The sequence below is a fragment of the Cinclus cinclus genome, chromosome 3, assembly GCF_963662255.1.
Source record: "Cinclus cinclus chromosome 3, bCinCin1.1, whole genome shotgun sequence".
NCBI lineage: Eukaryota > Metazoa > Chordata > Aves > Passeriformes > Cinclidae > Cinclus > Cinclus cinclus.
In genome coordinates this window covers 44,069,784-44,091,690 of record NC_085048.1, presented here as the reverse complement: position 1 = coordinate 44,091,690, position 21,907 = coordinate 44,069,784, and the positions used below count along the sequence as shown (strand labels likewise).

Here is a 21,907-nt window from a genome sequence, read left to right as displayed (position 1 = left end):
TTCAAGATACTGAATCATCTTACGTTGCTGTTTTTTAAAGCTGTTAGTAACAAATGCTATGTTTTGGTCAGCAAATATGTGTGGAATTGTGGGAATGGAAAGTTAGGTTACTTTTTGTTCTTTTTAAGCTTATCTAGTTGCTGCAAAACATGCTCTGGAAAAAAGTAGCCTTGCTGTTAAGTCTTTCCCAGGTCTCTTTGTAGTTAATGAACTGCTTGGGGTTTTAATACTTAACATGTTACTCAAAACACATGCTTTTTTGGTCTTATTTCTGTGAATATTTACTAGAGAGAAAAATCTCTTTGAAAGTAACTAGGATGAGATTATTCAGCTATAAATGTTTTAGTTAAGAGGCTAACCTGGACATGACCTCTGTATAGATAAATAATGAGAGTAATGAGGACAATTCTTACAATGATAGGGATTAAAGTTAGAAAGCATCTATCTGATGGTTTGATTCTTTGCTGTTGTGGTCCATTCAAAGTCCTGAAACATGCTTTCCATTTTTATTTTTTTTTTAAGTAATCCTATTGGGAACACTAGTACTTCTTGGAAGGCTTTTGCATTTAGGCAACAGTGTTTTAGAACACTTTAAAATCAATTTAATTTGCTTCATGCCTCTTAATTTGGGGTTTTACAGTAGAAGTCAATCCTATTATAATAAAGTTGAAATTCCTCAGGACTTCAGAGAAGTTGCTGACTTTGAGTTTGCTGCAAGTTTCAATCCTGCCTCTTAGTTGCTGGTAAAGATGGGTTACTGCTTGTACAACATAGTTATAAGTGTTTCAGTGGTTTTTTTGAAAGTAAGTGTGTGGGTTTTTTTCCTAATCCTAATTCCTAGTGACTTTTTGAATTATTCTCAGATAACATACTACATCCATGTAGAGTCTTATTTTATAATAATAATTATCAAGGAAAATGTCAATAGAGTTAAGCATAGATGGCCTAGTGAAACAGTAGGGTGGCCTTTTCCTACTTCATCTGTTATCCAAGAAATGGTTAGGTGCTTAAGGAAGTAAATTTGTTCATGGAGCTTCAGTTCAAGACCTCAGTAAATAAGTTGTTCATACAATTATTTAATTTCTGTTATTGTTGAAGTAGAAAATAGGAGCTCAGATTTTGCATATATATATATATATACACACACGCATATATACGTGTAGCTGTTGAAAGTAAATAGGAGCCTACTTAAGTGTACAGTTTAGAGAATTAAAACTGTAGAACCCTGAATAAAATCCACCAAACCTGGAAACTCTTAAGAGTGTTTCAACTGAGCCCTCAGTTTTAAGAGAACAGATGTTATGCTTAGAGCCATAGTGTCCTTGGGCTGTAGTCTTTACTCAAGACTTGCATGCTATGTGTATTACTTGCACCTCTTGATGCTTTCCAGAGGTACAAGTTTTCCATTCAGGTTTGGAGAGAGGATGTCACACTATAAATCAGTTTTGTGAAAGTCTGGTTTTAGTGATCTTGGCATTTCCTAGGGCTGCAGAACTGTGTTGCTTTCTGCTTCTTGCTGAAAGAAGTAATTTTCTTTCAAAACCATTCTCCTTTGGATGAATTGTCTGCACCTGGTGGGCAGAACATTTCATGTGCACCTCCTCCTATTTCTTTTTCTGACAGAGTCCACTGGAACTGTATTTTAGACTATGTGCTGCTTTTCCTGGGAGCCTGAAGGTAGAAAGAGCACAGGAGGCTAGGACGTATTTCTGTTCTTTCCTGCAGTTTGAGGTAGAATAATGGAAAACTGGTGGCTTCCATGTATTCTGGATATTAGCTTCTTGCTTTCTTTTGGCTGTCATAAAAATTGACTGATACTTTAAAACTTTTATGTGCATTATATATAATTACTGATTCCAATAGTCTTACTTGTGGTATCTTTTTTTTTTCCTAAAACTGACCTTTGGTTGTTGCAGCTGAAACAAGATTCTGGAGATTAAAACTTCTCAGTATAATAGCAGCTGTACCTCTTTCCATTCTCTCTCTTCTAGAAATTGCCTCTCTCCAATAACAATAAATGTGTAATCGCCTCTTTTTTCGCAGGAGGATGAAGAAGAATCTCCCTTTAGGTTTTTTTTTTTTTTGTTTCTATGTTTTTTCAAAGCATTTTTTGGAACCTCCAGAACGAAGACAAAAAGATTAGGTCTAGGTAGGAATCGTTTGTCAAGTATTTCTGAAGATTGGGTGTATCCTCCTGTTTCTTTGGAAACGAATATGTAAAATGAGTGAACCTCAAAACCAAACTTCAACCAGGCATGGCTGAGCTGTAAACACAGGTTGAATGTAATCTCTGGAAATGGGAAATCCAGCCTATAATTAGCTTCCTTCTGTGTCTGTATATCCCGTGTCCTCACCCATTGTGAGATTGGTAAATCAGAACAGAGGTTGAGACAGATATGGGTAATTTTTGCCCCATGAGGATGGTCAAACTGTAGAATATGTTGTTCAAAGGTACAGTGAGCTCTGGATTTGAAACCACTCCACAGGCCTACAGCCAGGCCTTGAGCAGCTGCTTTTTTGACTCTCCTCTTAGCAGCAGGGTTGGATTAGGTCATCTCCTGGGGTCTTTTCCACCCTTTCCAACCTGTTAGTTTGTTCTGTTTTACCCGAGAACTGTGTGGTCTCTGTTACCCATGCAGAAAAAGCAGATGCCTCTGTCTTAAATAACTGTATATTCAAGGGGGTTGTATAAGTTCTGATCAAGCGAAGTCGATTATTTACTTAAACATTCTCCACTTGTACCTGTTTTGATGCCTGGAATACAAAATAAGTGACTGCAACAGTCAGCAAGGGAAGACCAACCTATGTCATCTACCTAAACTTCTGTAAGGCCTCTGACAAAGCTGTGAAAGAGATGGCACTCAAATTTTCTTTTGTGTCAGTACTAGTTACATTTCTTGAACTTGAAAAGTATATTAAGATGCAGTTTTGGCTAGATATTTGCATACATTTTTAAAGTTACTATAATGCATTTGTGAGAACCCTTGTGAGTAATAATTATGTTGGGGAAAATCTGCCTGTGAATCTCAGGAACTTTGGATGCATCGAGAACAGTGTGGAGGGAAATAAGCAAGCATGGGATGCTTCCCCAGATTATTTACAGGGATGAAGTGGCAGTCCACATCCTCATGTGATGGGGGTGCTTTAACAGTACCTTGATGCATGGGTTAGTGTTAGTGAGATTAACTCAGAAGCCCACGGGTATATTATGCCTTTGCTTTCCAAGGCTCTTTAATACCTATTCCTAAAACTGCAGGAGAGATTCACTATTCTGAAGGATTTTGCCAATCGAATGAGAGGTAATGTTGATTGGAGGAAAAGCATTTCCTCCCACCCCACACACACTTGTCTCCCTGTAATCCCATATCAAAAGATGTTGTCTAAAGTGCTCTTACACTGTAATGGGAAGCCATGATCTGGACTTAGAAAAAACAAGAGAACTCCACTTGTCTGCTTTTAAAACTCTGAACCTCTTTCTCTGACAGAATATGGATTCCAGAGCTAAGATCCAGAGAAAGTACAATTCATATTTCACTTCAAATCTTTACCTTGAGGAATGTGTAAGGTGCTCACTCCAGTGTGATCAGGGTCTGCAGGATATTGCAGGGCAGTGTGCCAGTTCTGTGGCATGGAAAATTCACTTGTGTAAAAAGGAAGCTCCTTTTGTCAGACAAAGGCAAAGCAAAAAACTTGCTAATTAGTAATAAGTTACTGCTTTTGTTAAGCACTGGAATTATTTGGTATTCTGGCCTTTGCAAGCCTTTTTTTTGTCTTTTCTATTTTGGTTTTAATTTTTTCTTCTTTTTATAATTTTCTTTAAATTTATTTTTCTTTTCCTTTCTATTTTTTTGGTTGTTTTGGTCTCTCATTTTTTCCCTTCTCTTTCGTTTTTATTTTTCCTGCAACCATTGTCTTCCTGATAACAATAAGTATTTTCTCTGGTGCAATTGAAGGCTTTGTCTGTAAATAAACAGGAAGCCTGTTTTTCCTGGATGCAGTATGAATAGAGCTTTCTTAGTATGGTATTTTGCCAGTGGCTTTCTGCCTAAACTGGGAGTTATGCTGTCTGTATTGCTCCTTTTTTTCCCTGAGTAGGTGCCTGTTTTTGAATTTCACAAATTAACATGTGTTAATGATGACATATGACAGAGGAAGTGCCTCAGGATAGTGCCAAATAATTTGAGTAGTCTGGACTTCAGCCTCAGTTTGGGTAGGATTTGATTTTTTCTTTATGTTCTAAGTAGAGCATAACTGTAAACAATCATCTTTTTAGTGCTCTGTTTCCTTTTGGGGTTGTTAGTCACATAAGACCATTACCATCCCAAGATCAGAAAGAGATTAATAAGATACTTTTTCTTTGATATTGTTTGATCAACTGTAATTAAATTTGATTCAGAGTTGTTCAGATTCATGTGTAAAAAATGCAATGGCTACTTATGCCTTGCTTTGGTGCTTAGCTGAAGAGGTCCCCTTGTGCAGCATAGCAGTTACAGAAATCCATTTACCAAGTATTCAAAGGGCTTAATTTGTGCTCATACTGCATGGCTCAGGTTGCTTTGTTTTTTTTGGTGCCATTGTCAGACTGGTCACAAAGTGTGTCTTCTACAGCTGTTACTGGAAGGCTGTTTCAAAACCTCAATTTAGTGAACCACATTTAGTGGTCAATTTCTGTTTGACTTTCTGCCAGCTCTTCTGCCAGCAAGTTTATCTTGCTCAACTATTTTTCATTTCTCCAAGGTACCTTCCTCTAAAGCATTTTTGGAAGGTTTTTGGCATGGTAAGGTAGAAGGTACTGGCAATTCTTGCAGGGAGGATGCCGACTGGGGAAAAGAGTGTCCTCTGGTCCTTGGAGGGTTGGACAGTTAGCAGGTTTGGGAAGTGGGGCACTATGGCATAGGTCTTTGAAGTCAAGGCACAGCAGCTTGTTAAAACATCAAAATCCTAGCAGAAGCACTAAGGCTCAGGTGTTGATCTGGGTCCATGTAGTTGAACTGATGAACAGTTGGTTTCATCTTGCTTCAACACCAAACAACTGAATTGATTGACAGTATTTGAAATAAATTATTCAGGCTTAAGCACATTTGTCTTCCGTGAGTCTTCTGATGCCTGATTTATTCAAGTGTTATCAGTAACTTTTTCATAAAAGTATCACAGTATGGCTCATAGCTGTCCAGTGACCATTTAAAACCTTCAGAGCATTTTCTTCCCTGTTTCTTGTTGCAAAGGTTTTTTATCCTCATGACTGTGTTGTCAGTGTAGTCTTTAATGGCATCAAGTTTGGTTGGATTTTCTTGAAATGCCATATCTTTGTTTATTTCTGTCTCTTTAGTTTTGCTTTAAGTTTGTACTTCAGTTTTAAGTAACAATTAGCTTCTGGTTGCAGTGAATCCAGTTTTGAACCAAGAGAGATCTCCTACAACTGTTGTCCAAAAATAAAAAAGCAAAGACAAAATGCCAAATTAATTTAAATTCTCTACTGGTAGGGAGTGGGTGTTGCATTTTCAGTGTTTTTATTGTCTGCTGATTTTTTTCCTTCACAGTGCTAGCCTTATGTAAGTAAAACTAAGTGGGGGATTGATTAACCAAATTTTAGCCATGTTCTTTTTTTTGTTTAGAAAGTTTTGTGGTTTTGGTTTGGGAACAATCTTTGCAGATCAGGACAGCTTGTGTGAAACTTGTGTGTTTCATCTGTTGCACAAAATGGTGAGAGAAGTTTGGAAGCTTATTTTGAAGCATGGCAAGAGTTGAATGAGATGCAGGGGATTGAATTATCCTTTATTATCTCTCTCTGTCTTTGAGGGTAATGGGACTACTAATATAGTCTTCACAGGAATTGCATCAAACTGTTTAATGTCATAGCCAGTTTTGGGAAAGCTGTACTCTATAGAATTAGGTAGTTCAGAATAAGCTGATACACTTTTTTTTCTGGTTCCGTTACCTTGTCTGTACAAGCTTTCATAAGTTGTCTTCTTTACTAGTTTGTGGGTGGCCACATGTCATTTGTGTTCCCACTCTATCTCTGCCAAATCAGTCAGTTTGAAATACCATTCAGTGCCCACATCTAATCTGCCTTAAATCTGAACTCATGGTTGATGTGGTGCACGATGGTCATGTTTCTCCGGCCTCAAAGAATTTGGTGAATGCTGTTTGAGTTCTGTGTGTTTCATCTGAATTGTGTGCTTACTTAGATTTTTGAGTAGATCAACACCATATCTCACCTCCCAACACCTTCAGAATAGCTAAACAGAAGTTGTCCCTGTCTTCCACTAATACCTTTTAGAAATCAGCCAGATAAAAATGTCTTCATTTATCGTAACTTCTATTTTATTTAAAATTAGTTCAGCTCCAGGGTGAATGGGGCTCTGAGCAATCTTGTCTAGTGGGTGGCATCCCTGCCCATAGCCAGGTGGTTGGAACTAGATGATATTTGAGGTCCCTTCCAACCCAAACCATCTTGTGATTCTGTGGGGGCATCACCTGGTCAAAAGACTTAGTAGGATATGACTGACATGTGCTTTGGATCAAAGTTGTTGATACAATTCCTGTATTTATATAGTTTATGATTGTCTTTTAAATTTTGTTCACCAGGAGTATCTAAGTGTATTGACACAGGATAAATTTTCTTTTGTCTTGATTCTTTTTCCTTTAGTCTGAAAAGGGCTGAATGATCTTATTCTTTTGCAAGCGAGGTAATTACAGTGGCATCCTAACTTCAGAAGTGTTACAGGTCAGACTACATAGTTTATGGATAGACAAGTTACTTAAAGAGGAGTTCAATTATAACATATAACTTCAGTGTGTGGAGAAATTCTGTACAAGTTATTTGCTTTCCTCTGTACTTTTTGTAGTATAAAAGAATTCCTTGACCAAGGCTAAGTTGGTCCTGATTAGCTCTGCAATAAAATTAGAACTCTTAACTCTGCAATACAATTAAAACTCTCTTAACACAGCTTCCATGCGTCATCATGTTGAGTTTGACAGTATAAGTGCAATTTCCTTCCAGCCCCATCCTGTCCTAAAAGGACCATGTGAAGAATTTTTGGTGACTGTCATTAGTTTGAAAGCTCTGTTGCTGAAGGCATGTATTACTGAGCTGCATGGCTTACAAGTTGCTGTTATCTTAGTGTTCCTTCCTTTTACCCTTCAGCAGAAAAACCTAGATTAAGACAACTTAGAAAAAGCAGATGTCACAAAGAGGAAGAAAATGCATCATATTTTGCATTGAGGGAGGAGCTGTTGCTCCTGCTGTACTCTTTATTTGTATACAAACACCAGTTTGCCTGTGGGTTGCATTCTGTTTGTATGTTTGTTTTTCCTGCATGCAGTAGCTGACATACTGAATTGGGAAACTTTTGGAGTTGAGTGGCAGAAGCAAAGTTTACAGGTGCATGTTAGGCAAAGGCTGGGTTCAGGTGTGATGGCTGCTATGTGGCATATAGAAAATAGGATGGATTCCTTTTAGGTGGAGAGAGTAATCTGACCAACTTCTTATGTTTATGCATGTACAGCGTCACTTAAATGGATAAAAAGAATTCTTTCCTCTGGTAATGCTGGACCTTATGTTAGTCTCCACCTGACCTTGTACTGCCTGCTTGGGGTGAGGTGAACATGTTGTTCTGTGTTTTGTCAGCTTGGTTAATCACAATCTCTCTACTTTTATAGAACAAATTCGATTAAAGAATATAAGGAACGTATATGGAAGGTGTTTGTGGTACCGCTTGCGACTGCTAAAACCACAGCAGAACATAATTCCTACAGTGAAGTACGTACGTTTCATTTGCATGACTTTCCATTAGTTCAGTTCTTACTTTTTTAAAAATACAAATACATTGGTTTGTAATCAAAGCAGGAATTAGTTACTTTTGCATTACTAAAGAGACATTTGCAATGTGCTGTGTATTTGAATAATTAATAGGAAATCATTATTGTCTGGTAGGACTTGAAATCAAGGTGCATGCTGTTTGTCCTGTATAAAATATCTGACAAATGAGACCAGTGAGCCTCAGCTGTAAAAAAAGTAAACAATGCATTTATTTGTTAAAATAAATTCTTCCTCACTGAAATTAGTAGTACTAGTGCAATCTTTTAATTTAAATATTTAGTATGTGACTATATATACTCAAATATAAAAGAATAATAACTTTGTGTGTTGGACAGTGAAAGCTTATATCCGTAATTTCCCTTTTGTTCCCACCCTCAACATATTTTACTGTTATGAACCTGTGTCAGCTTTTTGTGGTTTTTTGTTTGGGTTTTTTTTTATATTTTTAACACATTGTTTAGGATCTAGTTAAAATTGTTCTTTAAAAAATAGGAAATAATATATACCTGCTGAGGACAGATAATTAAAGAATATAAAAAAACCTTTGTGGTAGTTAATTGTCCTTGTTAAAAACTAGGAGAAAAGGTGGTATTAAAACTGAAGTACTAATATCTGCTTTAGTGTTTCTTGCTGTTTTAATACCATTTCTTGAAGAGTGATACAAGATGGCTTCTAATGTTATTAGAATGGTGCTAGAGCTAGTAGATTTGTGTATTTGAAAAATTCTTTTCTTCCAAACAGGAAAATAGTCCTCCTTGCTGGCTGGGCATTATTTTTGTTCCTTGCATACAAAGTTTCCAAAACAGACAGAGAGTATCAAGAATACAACCCTTATGAAGTGTTACATTTGGATCCTGTAAGTAATAACATTCTTTCACTAGTCTGTACTACTGTAACTGTGTATTTTGTGTGTAGATGTCTAATCTTAGACTTGTTTTTTTCAAACAAAGTAAGTTTAGCGAATCTATCTAGTGGTTTTGTTCTTTTTTGGCATGTGAAAATTGCTGCTATATGTTATGAAGTTAGTTGTTATGTGTTTTTTGCCTATGTCTGTACCAATTTAAAACTTTTCTACCTAGCTCCTTCAAAATTCTAGTAATGTATTGAGGTGGGTTTTTTAAAATCCTATTCTGATATTTTCCTCTCTGTGTACAGGAAAACAAAAAAAATCTGCTTTGTATGCCCTGTGTGAATCTTCTCAGTAGGTGCTTTTCGGGATGCTGAAGAAACTGTATAAACAAGAATGTGAACTCATTTGATTTACGGTTTCTGTACAGAGCAATATTTGTAAATGAAGGGTTTCACTGAAGGGTGTTGGTGATGCACATTGTGACATAGTGCAGGCTAGCTTGAATCTTGGTTGTATCTGTGAATTCAAACTACAAATCCAAAACAGTGATCCCAGCCACTAGGTTTATTAAACTGGGATAAAAAAAGATATAGTGCTTATCTAGAAAATAGATGCAGTGCTTTGTTTATACTGGAGGACTAATACAAAATGGATGCAAAAAATTACATATCCCAAGGACAGACTTTCTGAACTTCTTTTCAGCTCTTCTCTTCATCTTAACCACAATACCTCAAGCAGATTCTCTGCTTATGTTAATTATTTCCTAATCCAAGGCTCCTCTTTTAAATAACAGTAGTTATATTTCCAGTTCTGGAGTCTGAGGTATGTTTCACTCTCAAGTCTAAAGAAGTACGCTGTGGATCCAGCTCAGCACAAGAACATGAATGAGCTTTGAATATACCTGCTTTGATGAAATGTGATGTATATTGTTAGTGTGAGAGAGCTTAATATGTATGTGAACATTAGGAAATATGTCTTGTGCCTTTAAATGATGTGAACTTGTCAGCAGAGAAAAGCAGCACCTTGTGCTAAGAAAGCCATTTATAGCAGGTGAGAAGTCTATATCCTATTTCTAGCTGGACAGGTAGAGCACCTGCCTGTCATGTCTAGAGTCAAGTTACTGCAATTCAAATCCTGCTCAGCTCCTCTGTGACTCACTGATTGCTGACTTAAGTTCTCTCACTGATGCACAGGAAGGAGCAATACAAGTTTTTACTGTTGAGCAGTATCTGTTGGACCCATGAAGTTTAAATATTCATATAACTGGGTTAACTTTGATTAAACAAATCAGGCTAGGGATTAGGTCATCAGAGTATTTTCCTTTGTTATCTTTGGAAATTTCTACAAGTAACAACCAAGAGGGGAAACAAAGGACTGCATGTAGTGAAGTTTAGCTTTGTTTGTTGATGAAAACTTGTAAATGTGCTCAAGACATGTGCGACTTACCCAGGCAAAGAAACCAATTCTGGGCTGCCTCAAGAACTGAGGAATGGAGTATGTTGTCATAAGGATAAGCTGAATGAAAGCCAGAGGTTTTAAAAGGGGGATGAAAATCTGGTTACGAAGATAGATAGCTGAAGTGGGGCTCAAGATAGGAGTTCAAAATCTCAGAGTGTGTTTCTTGCTGTCAGGCAATTTCTGTTAAATCTTTTCAAAGGCTTTCAGTTTGGACTATGTGAAAAATTAAGATTTCTTCTATTACCATTCAAGTGGAACACTGAGAGTTGAGCTAGTCCTGCTGATGAAGTGATAGAGATGCTGAAGTGCAGTTAGATAATGGAACTGTTATTGTTGTTAAAAGAACTCCAAAACACCTGCAACCCCCCAGACCTCAAGAAATTAAAATGGTTGCAGATGTAAGCACTTTAGAGTTATGATACACCGTAATTCACTTCTTTGCATTCATATTCTAGTCAAGATTATATTTTTTATTTTATGTTAGTATATCCATTTATTTTCCTCCACAAAAGAGCCACAGCACCAAAAAGACCAGATAATGTACTTACACCCGATTTTATATGTAATACCAGCACTGTGTTTTGAACATAGAATAGCTCTTTTTGAAACACACTGCTTGAATTCACTAACACATAAGGTGCTCGAATATTAATGATTTATTTAATAAGTATCTGTACTGCATCTGTACATAAGTGTCTGTATTTTAGAGATGGGATCCAAGGCATAAAGATGAATCTCAGAAGTGATTATATACAGGCACACTCTGTGTTCCAAGCAGACTGACACCAGCTGTCCAAGGCTACTAAGCAATTCTCTAAGTCAGGCCTAACCTCTGTAGCCTGGCTTTGGAAGATGAGTAGTAAGCAATTAATGTAGATGGAAAACTTGTCAGCTTGTCAGGGATTTTGTGCACCCTCTGTGGCAGAGAGAAAAAATTAGATTTTACAGGTAGCATTCATGTGAGCTGTGAAAACACATCTCTACTGAAACATTTTGGTTTTTTTTTTTTTTTCCTTCCCTTTATTCTTTTCCCCCTACTTTCTGGTTTCTCCTCCCTATCTGGCATTCTTCATCTAGTCTTGAAACATCTGCTTTTAGCTGAAGTCTCATTTATAATGGAGTAAATTCATTTTGGGCATTAAATGAGGCTGGCATATGTTGAAAAACAGTGTTGGAATATGGCAGATTGTATAAAGTGAGATAAAGTAACAGCAAGTGAAGCCTCAGGGTAGTTTAATTTCTGGTTTAAATTTATTGAAAAACTACCATAATCTGTAAATAAATTCTTGTGTGTTATTGTGCAGTTAAGGTCAGCTAGGCTTCTCTGGCACAAAATATTGAAAAGTCTTGTGGTAATTGTTATAATTAATTAATCTGCGAAACTTAGCAGATAACATACAGAAGAAAACTTTAGCTGAACTTACTGTAAAGTTTTGTTGGTTTTCTTGAGTAATGAAATTCACAGTCCAAGCTGGAAATTAATGCACAGGCTGCTTTGTTGGTGGCATTTAACAACATGCTGGAGTAGAATAAAAATCAATATTTCTCAGGTACAGGTAATGTATTCCCTTTGTTCAAGAAGTTTGAAATAATTTATGGGTAGGATAATTCTAGTCAAAGGCATTTTTAAGTGGCAGGGAAATCTGCTGTTCCTGGTGACTGACAGATTTGTTTCTGCATACAAACTGCAAGTGGATCATCATACTTGGTTTATGAACTATGCTTAAATAGAAGAATATTGCAGGTGAGAATTCCTTGTATTCATGAATGTGTTTAAGATTCGCTAAACAGATGAGAAATCCTTCCTTTTTTTTTATTTTTTGTTCCTATGGATAGATAAGCAAAATAATCCAGAAATAACCCAGTATTCAGTCATCTGAGTGTCTTTTAGTTAGATTGTGACTTCTGTCTTAATTTAAAAACATAATGGTTGTAAGAATGTTGTCAGAAAAATAATAACATTTTCATGAAATATGTATATAGTTTCATGATCCTATATTAGAATATAATTCTTCAGCAAATGGTTCAGAAAAATACTACACAATGTGTATTAGGATTATATGTAAGAATGAATTTAATTTATTAATAAATGCAAACCTTTCCTTTTGAAGGGAGCAAGTATATCAGAAATAAAGAAACAGTACCGTGCACTATCCTTAAAATACCATCCAGATAAAGGAGGAGATGAAGTTATGTTCATGAGGATTGCTAAGGCCTATGCAGCGTAAGTTTCTTTTTTTGCCTATGAAGAAAGGGAATCATAATCTTATGGGGAGGACAGCCTTTACAACAAGAGCAAGCATGGCCTAAGCAGGCATACCTGTGTTCAATAAGTAACAAAAGTCGAAACATGTCTTCCTGCAGTGTGTATTTGCATTGTACAAGTTAGGAAGGATAATGTGTTTTGTACCTGTCAGAATACTGTAAGGTGGTAGTTCTTTGTGTTAACTTTCATGTCACTTAGGAAAAGTGTTTGTAGTATAACATGTATTAAATCTTAAAGATGACAAAGAACAAAATGGGCGTTGTGTTTTTTAACCAGCTAGCTCTGTTATGGCAGTTTTGAAGTGATGCTTAGAAAATATATATACTGTTCATTTCACCTGGAAGTAAAGCCAAAGAGTAAAAGACAGTACTTCAGCTGTTCTGTCCGGTGAAACGGATGTTTCATTCTGGATCTGACTGTTTTCTCTCAGCTTGCCTTTCCAGTTATGCTTGCCATGCAGTTCTGACTTTTCACTTGGTGACTGTTTCATAGTACCTGTGTAGTTCTTTTTTAAAAGCCGAGTCCTTGAATCTGCTTTTCCTCTAGAGTATTTTTGGTCTTATCTCTTACAGCATTTTTATTTTTTTAGTATCTGAGTGATGTCTAGTATGAGAATTTGGTATAAAGGAAATCGAAATACAGGAACTTCAATACACAGTTCAGTCACAATACCAGTGAGATTCCTGTAACTGATGTCTCTAATACACTCACTGTAGTGATGCTGCTGGGAAGGCATGTGTGGCTTGAAGCCAGCTGGAGCCCATTGTTCTCTACAAAAATCTAGTTGTCTGGTTTCTGTACTCTGGTGGATTGAGCCAGATATCTATTCCCCCCGTGCTGGTGTCTCAAACTTGAGACATTCATACTTTTTTGATGCACTTGAAGAGAAATGTTTATACCACCAATTGATCTTCTCACCTGTTGACAGGTTTTTTATGTAAAACAAAGGCCACCTTCATGCCCCCTTTGTGCTGAGGTGGAGTCAGCTTCTTTGCAGCAGCTGTGCTGATTTACTTTGGTCACGCAGAGCTTCACAGCATGTCACTCTTGCCCATCACCTCTGAGACTTCTTCAGTTATTGGCTTTACTGGGTCAGTCACATCATCAGAGAACCTAGGAAGCTGGTGATTTCTGCCTTGAAGTCAGCTGTGTGTGTGGTTAACCTTACTGATGGAGAGTCCTTTTTGGGAAGAGGTGGGAAGGAGAGCCAGCGCCATGCTCACTTGAGCAGTTTGGAAATCATACTTTTTGCTTAAATGCATCTGTATCACTTTGAAAATGTGTTCAGTGGGAAATGCTGGTATGCCTTTCTTAACTCTTGAAATCTGTAGATTATTTGCTTTGCAAGCCAGTACTCAAAAACACTTGGTACTACAGTTTGATCCTTCAAAAACTAGTGCATGAACTGTGGTAAAGGTATATTGTGAGGTAAATGATGGTGAAGTTCCTTAGCCATGCTGTCTTGAAAGATTGGTGATCAGCCAATCACCGATCTGGTGAGTCTGCTGATCAACAAATGGAAGACTTAGAAATGATCAGGAGAGGCCTGACTTCTTCACTGGGTTTCTTATGTGAGACAAAAATCTTTCATACAGTGGAAGCCAGGTATTCTGTTTTCTAAAGCAGTATTCTTCCTTCTAGTAACAGGGATTCTGTTGAGGTGGCATACAATTGCCAAAAAAACGAAGTCATTGCTGAACAGGCACAGAAACTGTAAGATTTAGGAAGTGGTGTCTTATTCAATAAGAGAGTATTAAATTATGAAACTTGGGAGTTCCATGGAAAAAAACCAACAACAACAACTGAACACAGGCTGTCAAAGCTAAAGGTGTAGAATAAGATAAATGCCCATATAGACAAGTTCTTATCAATCAACTCATCTTCCATATTTACCTTCCTTGCAAAAAAAGATAATTTTCAACCTCCGTCTTTCAAAATTTACTGTGCTGTAACCTGGCATCAAAAAATATTGTGTACTGATGGGTATGTAGTCACGCTCATGAAAGGGAGATGCGATTGTGCATGTCTCCTGCATGTGCATGTCTGATTTCCTGTCAGAGTCCTTAAAGAATTTCCTGTGTATCAAGGAGGAATACACCAGTATGGTTTCCTATTAGATTTGATACAAAAACAACCCCAGAGGCTGTTTGGCTTTCCAAACCACCTCTAAAGGATAGTGTGACTGCCACATTTTAAAGTTTCTGTTTGTTAATGATTTAGAGAAATGTCTTCTGTAGTAACTTAATATCTCTTCTTGTAACTAGCTTAACTGATGAAGAGTCACGAAAAAACTGGGAAGAATTTGGTAATCCAGATGGACCACAAGGTAACAATTATGTGTGACAGAGGCCCTGTAATCACTGTACAGTGAGAGGTACCTGATCAGTCAAGAATCACTTAGAGCTGTATATAATAACCTTCTCCTGTGAGTCTCCTGTGATTAAAGCAACATATCCGACCAATTCTTTGATTGTGAAACTGGCTCTGGGGGTGGTGGAGGCAGGGAAAGGCAAGAAAGAGTTTGGTTTACACTTCTTGAACTTTTTCTTATGGTAAAAAGAGAATTTTTTTTTAAATTGGTTAGCTTCGGTAAGTATCTACGGGGACTTGCCAATATTAATGGAGGTACAAGCAAAAAATAGAATACTGCTTACCAGAAACTTGTACATTTTAAACATTTCTTGGTATTTATGATCAAATACTAGAGATGTATATTGAGAAATTAATGAGTAGCCGTAGTGCAATAAAGACACTTCAAAAGGATGTACATGGGGGTATTGTTTCTGGGGAGGTTGCTACATGAAAATAATCCTGGTGGTGGTGTGTCAAAGTTTTACAGTAGGTGACCTAAACTAAATGAATTTGAGACTGAAATTTAATATTTTTCCCTACTTGCAGTTGTGTGAATTGCTTGTGAAACACCTTTGTGGTCGTTTAAGTGGCCTACAAAGGAAAAATGATGTATGTTTCTAGCTGATATTCATTACAGGCTAAATGGAAACCTGCTATTTGTTAAGACAAGTTATACAACATATCTGTATGCAATGAGTTACAGCCAACTTGGAAATAATAAATGGAATTTGTAACTTAATTCTGAAGTTACAGGATGATAGGAGGGTGCTCTGTCATCTGTGCTGTAAATTTTTGTTCTGAATTATATTCACCCAACATAGGACATTAATTTTTAAAGTTAAAAAAAACCAACCCCAGCCCTTGAACTGGTGTTTCAAAGAAATAAAATATCTTCCCTCTTCCTTCAGAAAACCAGCTTTGCCAACTATATCACAGTCTGGCAGAGGCATTTCTGATGGACTAAGGAGGTGGATCAGCTTCTTTAATCGCTGTGTTTTATAGCATAACAGATTTCTATCAGCTTCTAGTGCTTCGCTTGCTTGGCAAATAAGAGGTCTCTGTCCTCCTTACTACAAAATACAGATAAAATCTTTCTTCAGAAATGCTGTCACAATATCAGCAAAATGGTACCATAAATTTTAATAACTTTCCTACAAATTTTCTGGGTGCTAAATTGTTTTTCACATCTATAAGCTACTCAGTGTTGACAAGGCATAGGATTTGAAGTTAGACAGTTGTGTCAGTGTCCTTGAATGGACTTGAAGCTGTGACTTCAAAAGAAAACTTGGTCAGAACTTGAGAAGGCATGAAGATCCTTGGCTGGCTTAGTGATTGTATTCACAAACTTAGGAGACTTTGGACTCCCAGAGGGGAAAATGAAGTGATTTTTGGCAGGCTAGCAGTTTGTACTGTGAGTGTTAAGCCTCCTGCTCTTCTGAAAACTCTCCTCAGACTCCAGTGGAATTAGAATTCTCTGGTTTATTTCTAGACCTCTCATTATTGTTTGAGACATCTGAAGGGTGGGAGAAGTCCCTGAAATTTTCTCCCTCTCCTTTATTCTCTAATCTTGTTCCACATTAAAATGTGGGGAGCTTTGTAATTTACTGAAATTCATCTTCTCTTTATTTATACATCTGTGGTGTAAAAAACATGTACCCAAACTCTGTACTCTAGTCTTCTAGTTCTGTATAGACAAAGGATGGATACAGTCCCTCACAGAGGTGTTTTCTGGGCTGGGATGAAGCACATCTGGGGTTAGACATGCCCAACCAAGTTCAATGGGGTACATCCCACCCCCTGTGCCCAGCACAGAGGAACAGGGAGCAGCATTCCTCTCTATCCAGCTGAAGCAGGGCGAGGCCAGAGGCAGGCAAACAAGGGGGTTTTGTGTTTGCATGACTTGCTCCTTTACTAAAAGTAAATGCAAAATCATTCAGAGTGTTTGCAAGCAGGTGAGAGGGATCTGAAGAGTATAAAGGTAGTGTGCCTTTAGTAGAGAGGTAAGTGCCTTGTGATTAAGGCCTGTTTCCCCTTGGTATTTGCTGGTGCTTCAGCTCAGTGAGCATGAGTGAAGGAGACCAGAAGAGAAAGAGCTTTTTACCGAACTACTTCTGTTCCTGGAACAGTTTGAGACTATAATCCTAAAGGTCAAAAATATTGTAGTAAACTGAAATTTATTCCATCAGTAAAAGACAGTTTTTAGTAGATTTTTCTAAAAATCTGTAATCGTTAACAGATTGGAGTCTGGAGATCTTCCTTTTCCAGAGCAAGGCATTTCCTGTAACTTAATGTGGTAAATTCACTGGGTATCATCCGGTTGAACTCCTAAGGCTGAGGTGAAGTCAGGCTTGTCAGATATTTGATTGGAGAGTCAAGGAATAGTAATTTTCAACTCAGAGAAGTCACATTAGGCTTGTGCATAACAACTGTTTATCTGAATTGATGGCTGTCACAATCTGTTGGAGATTACATCAGTGTAGTGCCTAACTACGCAGGGATCCTAGCCCATGCTTATTTAAGTCATTGCTCCTCGTGGATATCTGCTACTACTAAGGAAAACATGTTGTTTTTCTTTTAAGCAGGTCCTAGAAATCTATAAAGTCTTTCTTTTCTTTCCCCTGTTGGTTTCATAGGACTCTTAGTATTGGGATAGATAGTGTTTGCAAAATTTAATTTATTATCATCTGTGTCTGAAAAGCTATTTTATGCTACTGTCTATTCAGATCCGTATGCTGGAGATGTTAGAGAATCATGTCTTCTATTTTCTATAGCCTTACTTCTTTTGAATTTAGAAGTGTTCTTCTTTCTTTCTTATGAATCGCACAGAAATTAAAACTGTCAGAGGGTTTTGTGTTTACAGTTTACGGCTTAGAACATGTTCTTAGAGGGACAAACCAATAGAACTTCCCATAGAAATAATTTGCTCAGATCTTTTTGTTGCAGTTCATTTGGTTACTTAACTGTATGTATTTTAAAAAGTTTCTCAATATTTTGTAGTGAATTTCTTTTTTTTCAACCTACAGCTACAAGCTTTGGTATAGCTTTGCCAGCTTGGATTGTGGATCAAAAAAATTCAATTTTGGTGAGTCAGCTTACTTAGCTCAAGGTTTTACAGTGAACTTTCAAGTGTTTTTGAAAAAAAAAATACTTAATACAGCACATTTTTTGGCAAAACACATGAATACTTTGGTCCAAGTGCATATCTTTGAAGCAAATTTCAGGAGTTGTAAGTGTTAGAGTAGCTTTAATCTAACCTTGGAGAGTAAAGTTGTGTTTGGATGGATCCCATTCCAATAACAATGAGGTTCTACTGTGGTCACCCCTGCTACAAAGTGTGTGTTTCCTCTTGCAAGGAAACACATTTAGAGCTGCTTGCTGGGTTTATCTAGTTCCATTTGGTTTGCTAGTGATGCTCTAATCATATAGTATCTAAATGTAGTTCCTGTTGTATTTGTTGCTGCAAGGTATTTTTCTTAACCACTTGATTTCTTTTGATCATCTGTCCACTGCATCACAGTTCAGCTGCCAACTTTTAATTATTAAAGAAACTGACCTGTGACAGTGTGTGAATCATTTAAAGTGATTCATATGTGAATCACACTAAACTGACACTCCTTATTTAAGCCATACTTAGTTATATTACTTGTAAGTTGCTGTTCAGAAATAATGACGGATATTATGCAATAAGCTTGTGATAATTTTTCATAAGCTTGTGGTAGTACTACTTGACTGTATTTTAGAATAAAGATTAAACAAGGGTGGTATTAAGTAGCTACAGTGTCTAATACAGTATGTTTTGTATCTTTTCTGTAGGTGTTGTTTGTATATGGATTAGCATTTATGGTTATTCTTCCAGTTGTTGTGGTAAGTAGTATCTGATATTCTACTCTTTATAACCAAGTTGTAAACAAAGCTGTCTCACAAATAGAGTTCTCATTCTTGCTTTTCATAGAGAGTGAAAGTGAGCTGTTTTTTAAAAGGTGGTGTTTTCTTTTATTGTGAAAAAAGTGTAGCTGCTGTAGAGTTTCCAAAAAAATGAAGTGCCATTAGAAAGGAGAGAAAGGGGACTAGAAAGGGGTTAGAAAAGGGACTCCAGGGAAAATACTGGCTATCACAAGAATTAATAAGTTATGTAATTTGTTTTGTAGCTTTTTTCTCAAGAAAATTAATGGGGTGATGAGCTCAAGAGGATATTCAGTGGTATTAAAGATTGAGATGTCTCTAGATTCTAGCTAGTGGTGCTGGAATTATTGCAGGTGGAGCAGGTGGTTGATTTGGTTTTTCCTGGCTGCCTTCGTTTTTATAACTTCAGTTTTTATTGATCTTCTGTACACCATGAGATGTCTGCCCTTGACATTGCTTTCTGTGAGGAATCAGTTGGTAGGTGAGTGTTATTTCAGGACTTGGGCTTGCCCTACAGTACTGCTTTTGAACAATGTCCCTTACCCAGTGATTGTGCATTTGGGGTGTGGTATGAAGCAAGACTCAGAAGACTGACACCAAAAACCCCTCATGTTCTTGAGAAGGTTTTCATTTGAAAAAGTGTCCTGAGGTCTTGTCAGCTGCTTGCATCAGTGTGTGCAGAGACTCAGTAGACATTATCCCTTCCCTTTGATTCCTTCTGTGTAATTGAAAATGTATTTTAGAAGATTAAATGTGCTGACTTCAATAAAAAGTCTAAAATCCAGGATGCAAGAATTTTTCATGCCTTTCCTTTTCGGATTCAGCTGATGCTTTTTTGTATACACATACTTTTAGTGATTTACACCCGGCTTATCATAGCTCAAGAGAAAGGAAAACAGCCTTGCTGTTGGTAGAAAGAAATGTTCTGAGCGCAGAAAAAATATTCTACCTCTTCTTGCCCCATACCAGATGCATACTTGTATGTTCAGACTTGTCACTGTAAATTTTTTTTATAAGTCAGTGAAGAGGAATAGTCATTTTTATGGAGGAAGTTATTTTATTATTTTACTTTAAAGTAGACGTACAAGATAATTCATGCCTCTAATGGGTCTGTTTCTCTTTCATGAATCAATAAAGAAGGCAAACTTCACTACAGTGTAGTCATCCTATGTTAGATGGGCATCTAAAATAAAGTAAGGCTACTTCTACCCTTTGAATCTAGATTAATGAAAAAGGACAATACTGATAAGTAGTTCTTTCCAGACTTCCACTGACCTAAATAATGTCCTGTACATGAGGCAAGAGACAGGAGATGTATCTGCAGAAGCAGTTAGGGCAGCCTTATTCATGTAGATATGGACTGGCTAGTTACATTTTTTCTTCCAATATCTGTACTCGTACAAATATTTGATAACTGTGGGATTGTAATTAATTTTTATGCAGAAAAACATTATAGGAAGTTGTGTACTATTTTGTATCGCATTCATCTATTCGTGGAGGAATCAAACCTAATTTATTAAAAAAATTGTTGGAGCCAGTCCGTGAGTATTTCCTAAATAATTAAGTAGATTGCAGAATTATTTCAATAGTAGAAGAATTCGCTATTATTTAACTAATAGTAATAAGTATCACTCACTGCTTTACTGCTTGTAGCTCTTCACTGATAATAAATTTCACAGTAAATTGAGGAGTATCTTTGAGGTCTTTTCTTATGTTAAATGAGCTTTGCTTACAGGGAAGAGTTTAATGAACAGATTGCAGTTTATAACCCAGTACACCATTCTTCTGAAAATATACTAGAGTGGACAACCACTGTAGAGTGAGTTCTGTAATCTGAGTCACTGGTGTAATGCTAATTAGGCAATTATCAGAGTGTTGGCTCTTCTTTTGTCAACTGGAAGGTGTATGGCTTAATTCTGAAAATTTACAGTGAGAGCCCCATGCCACCTCCAGATTTCCATTCTGAAAAGCATTTTGTGGTCAGGTGACTTAAATCAGTTTTTCAAATTTTCTTATAGAGTGAGAAGTCTCTTTGTTCTTAGGTCTTGGCCTGCCTAAACTAGATTTGAATGCTGAGTTGCACTGTAAGGAGTTACATCGCATATAGAAAGTGATAAATTGGGTGAATTTACTGTTTAGTAGATTTATTGAAACAATACCAGAAATAAACCAAGCAGTGTATATGTGTACAGGTATATGTGCTGGGGAAAATTTCTCTAGGCTAGAGGTCATTTAAAAATGTTTAACATTAGGTTTACTTAAATGAATTTATCAGTGTACTTTTTAAAGTTTGTGTCAGCAAATATATTTTGTTTCCCTGTCCTTTCTGAAATTCAGTTCACCTCAACATATATCAGTTAGCTGAGTTATCTGGTAGTTGACAGACATGAGGTCATGTGGTATAACTGCTCTGATGCTTCCTTGTAGCTGACATCAGTCTGTTCTTGTTGAATATTTCAGGGTTCCTGGTGGTACCGATCAATACGATACAGTGGGGATCAGATTCTCATCCGAACAACTCAAATATATACATATTTTGTCTATAAAACCCGGAATATGGACATGAAGCGTAAGTAAAAGGCATCTTGAATTGTAGATGTGTTCATCTGGAACTGTCACTCTGCTGACATTAAAACACTTCTGTTTTATAGGTCTTAATTAGGTTAAAGTAATGCTCCTGGTTCCTTTAGTGTTTTTAAAACTTAATTCTGTTGCAGGTGAAGAATACTCTGTGAGAAGACTTAAATGCTTGAGAGAGGGAATTGTACAGATCTATATTTATGTCTATCTATACATGAAAGAAAAAGGGGTGTATTGTATGTTGGGAAAAACATGCTGACCTGCCTGTAGCCCACAGTTGCCAGTAGGAGCCAACCTCTATCTGTGTGTTTTCTTCTCCTTGTGTAAAAAAACAGGCTTTGGAATTTTTTTAGGGGCTTCATAAAATTTTTATATGCATGAACAATGAAATAGCATTTCTTGTTTTCAAATGTTAGAATGGAGAGCTAAATTTCAGTTTAAAAATTTGCTATCAATTTTATATTATTTTGTTACTTCTTTGTAGCTTTCAATATACTTGCTTTTCTTGTCTGCTGGCTGATTTTAAAGGAATAACCCCCCCATTTTTCTGGGGAAAACTGTAGATATATTTCATTGGTGCAAAATTGTATCTTTCAGTTTGGAGACTGGAATGAGCCTGAAGAATTGGCACAGTACTACTTAGTTCTAGATTGCATGCTCACAGAAATTGAAAAGC

The 21,907-nt window shown here is 36.8% G+C and overlaps 1 protein-coding gene across 2 annotated transcripts in view; it reads left to right on the top strand.

The window, feature by feature from the left end:
• The window catches only part of SEC63 (SEC63 homolog, protein translocation regulator), a 56,715-nt gene that overhangs the window by 9,439 nt on the left and 25,369 nt on the right, over positions 1–21,907 (top strand). For both annotated transcript variants that reach the window (XM_062488719.1, XM_062488720.1), the window contains exons 2-8: positions 7,663–7,762; positions 8,564–8,678; positions 12,242–12,354; positions 14,661–14,722; positions 17,772–17,830; positions 18,562–18,612; positions 21,112–21,220. In XM_062488719.1, the coding sequence (XP_062344703.1) occupies positions 7,663–7,762; positions 8,564–8,678; positions 12,242–12,354; positions 14,661–14,722; positions 17,772–17,830; positions 18,562–18,612; positions 21,112–21,220 (609 nt within the window). The remainder of the gene's footprint in view (positions 1–7,662; positions 7,763–8,563; positions 8,679–12,241; positions 12,355–14,660; positions 14,723–17,771; positions 17,831–18,561; positions 18,613–21,111; positions 21,221–21,907) is intronic.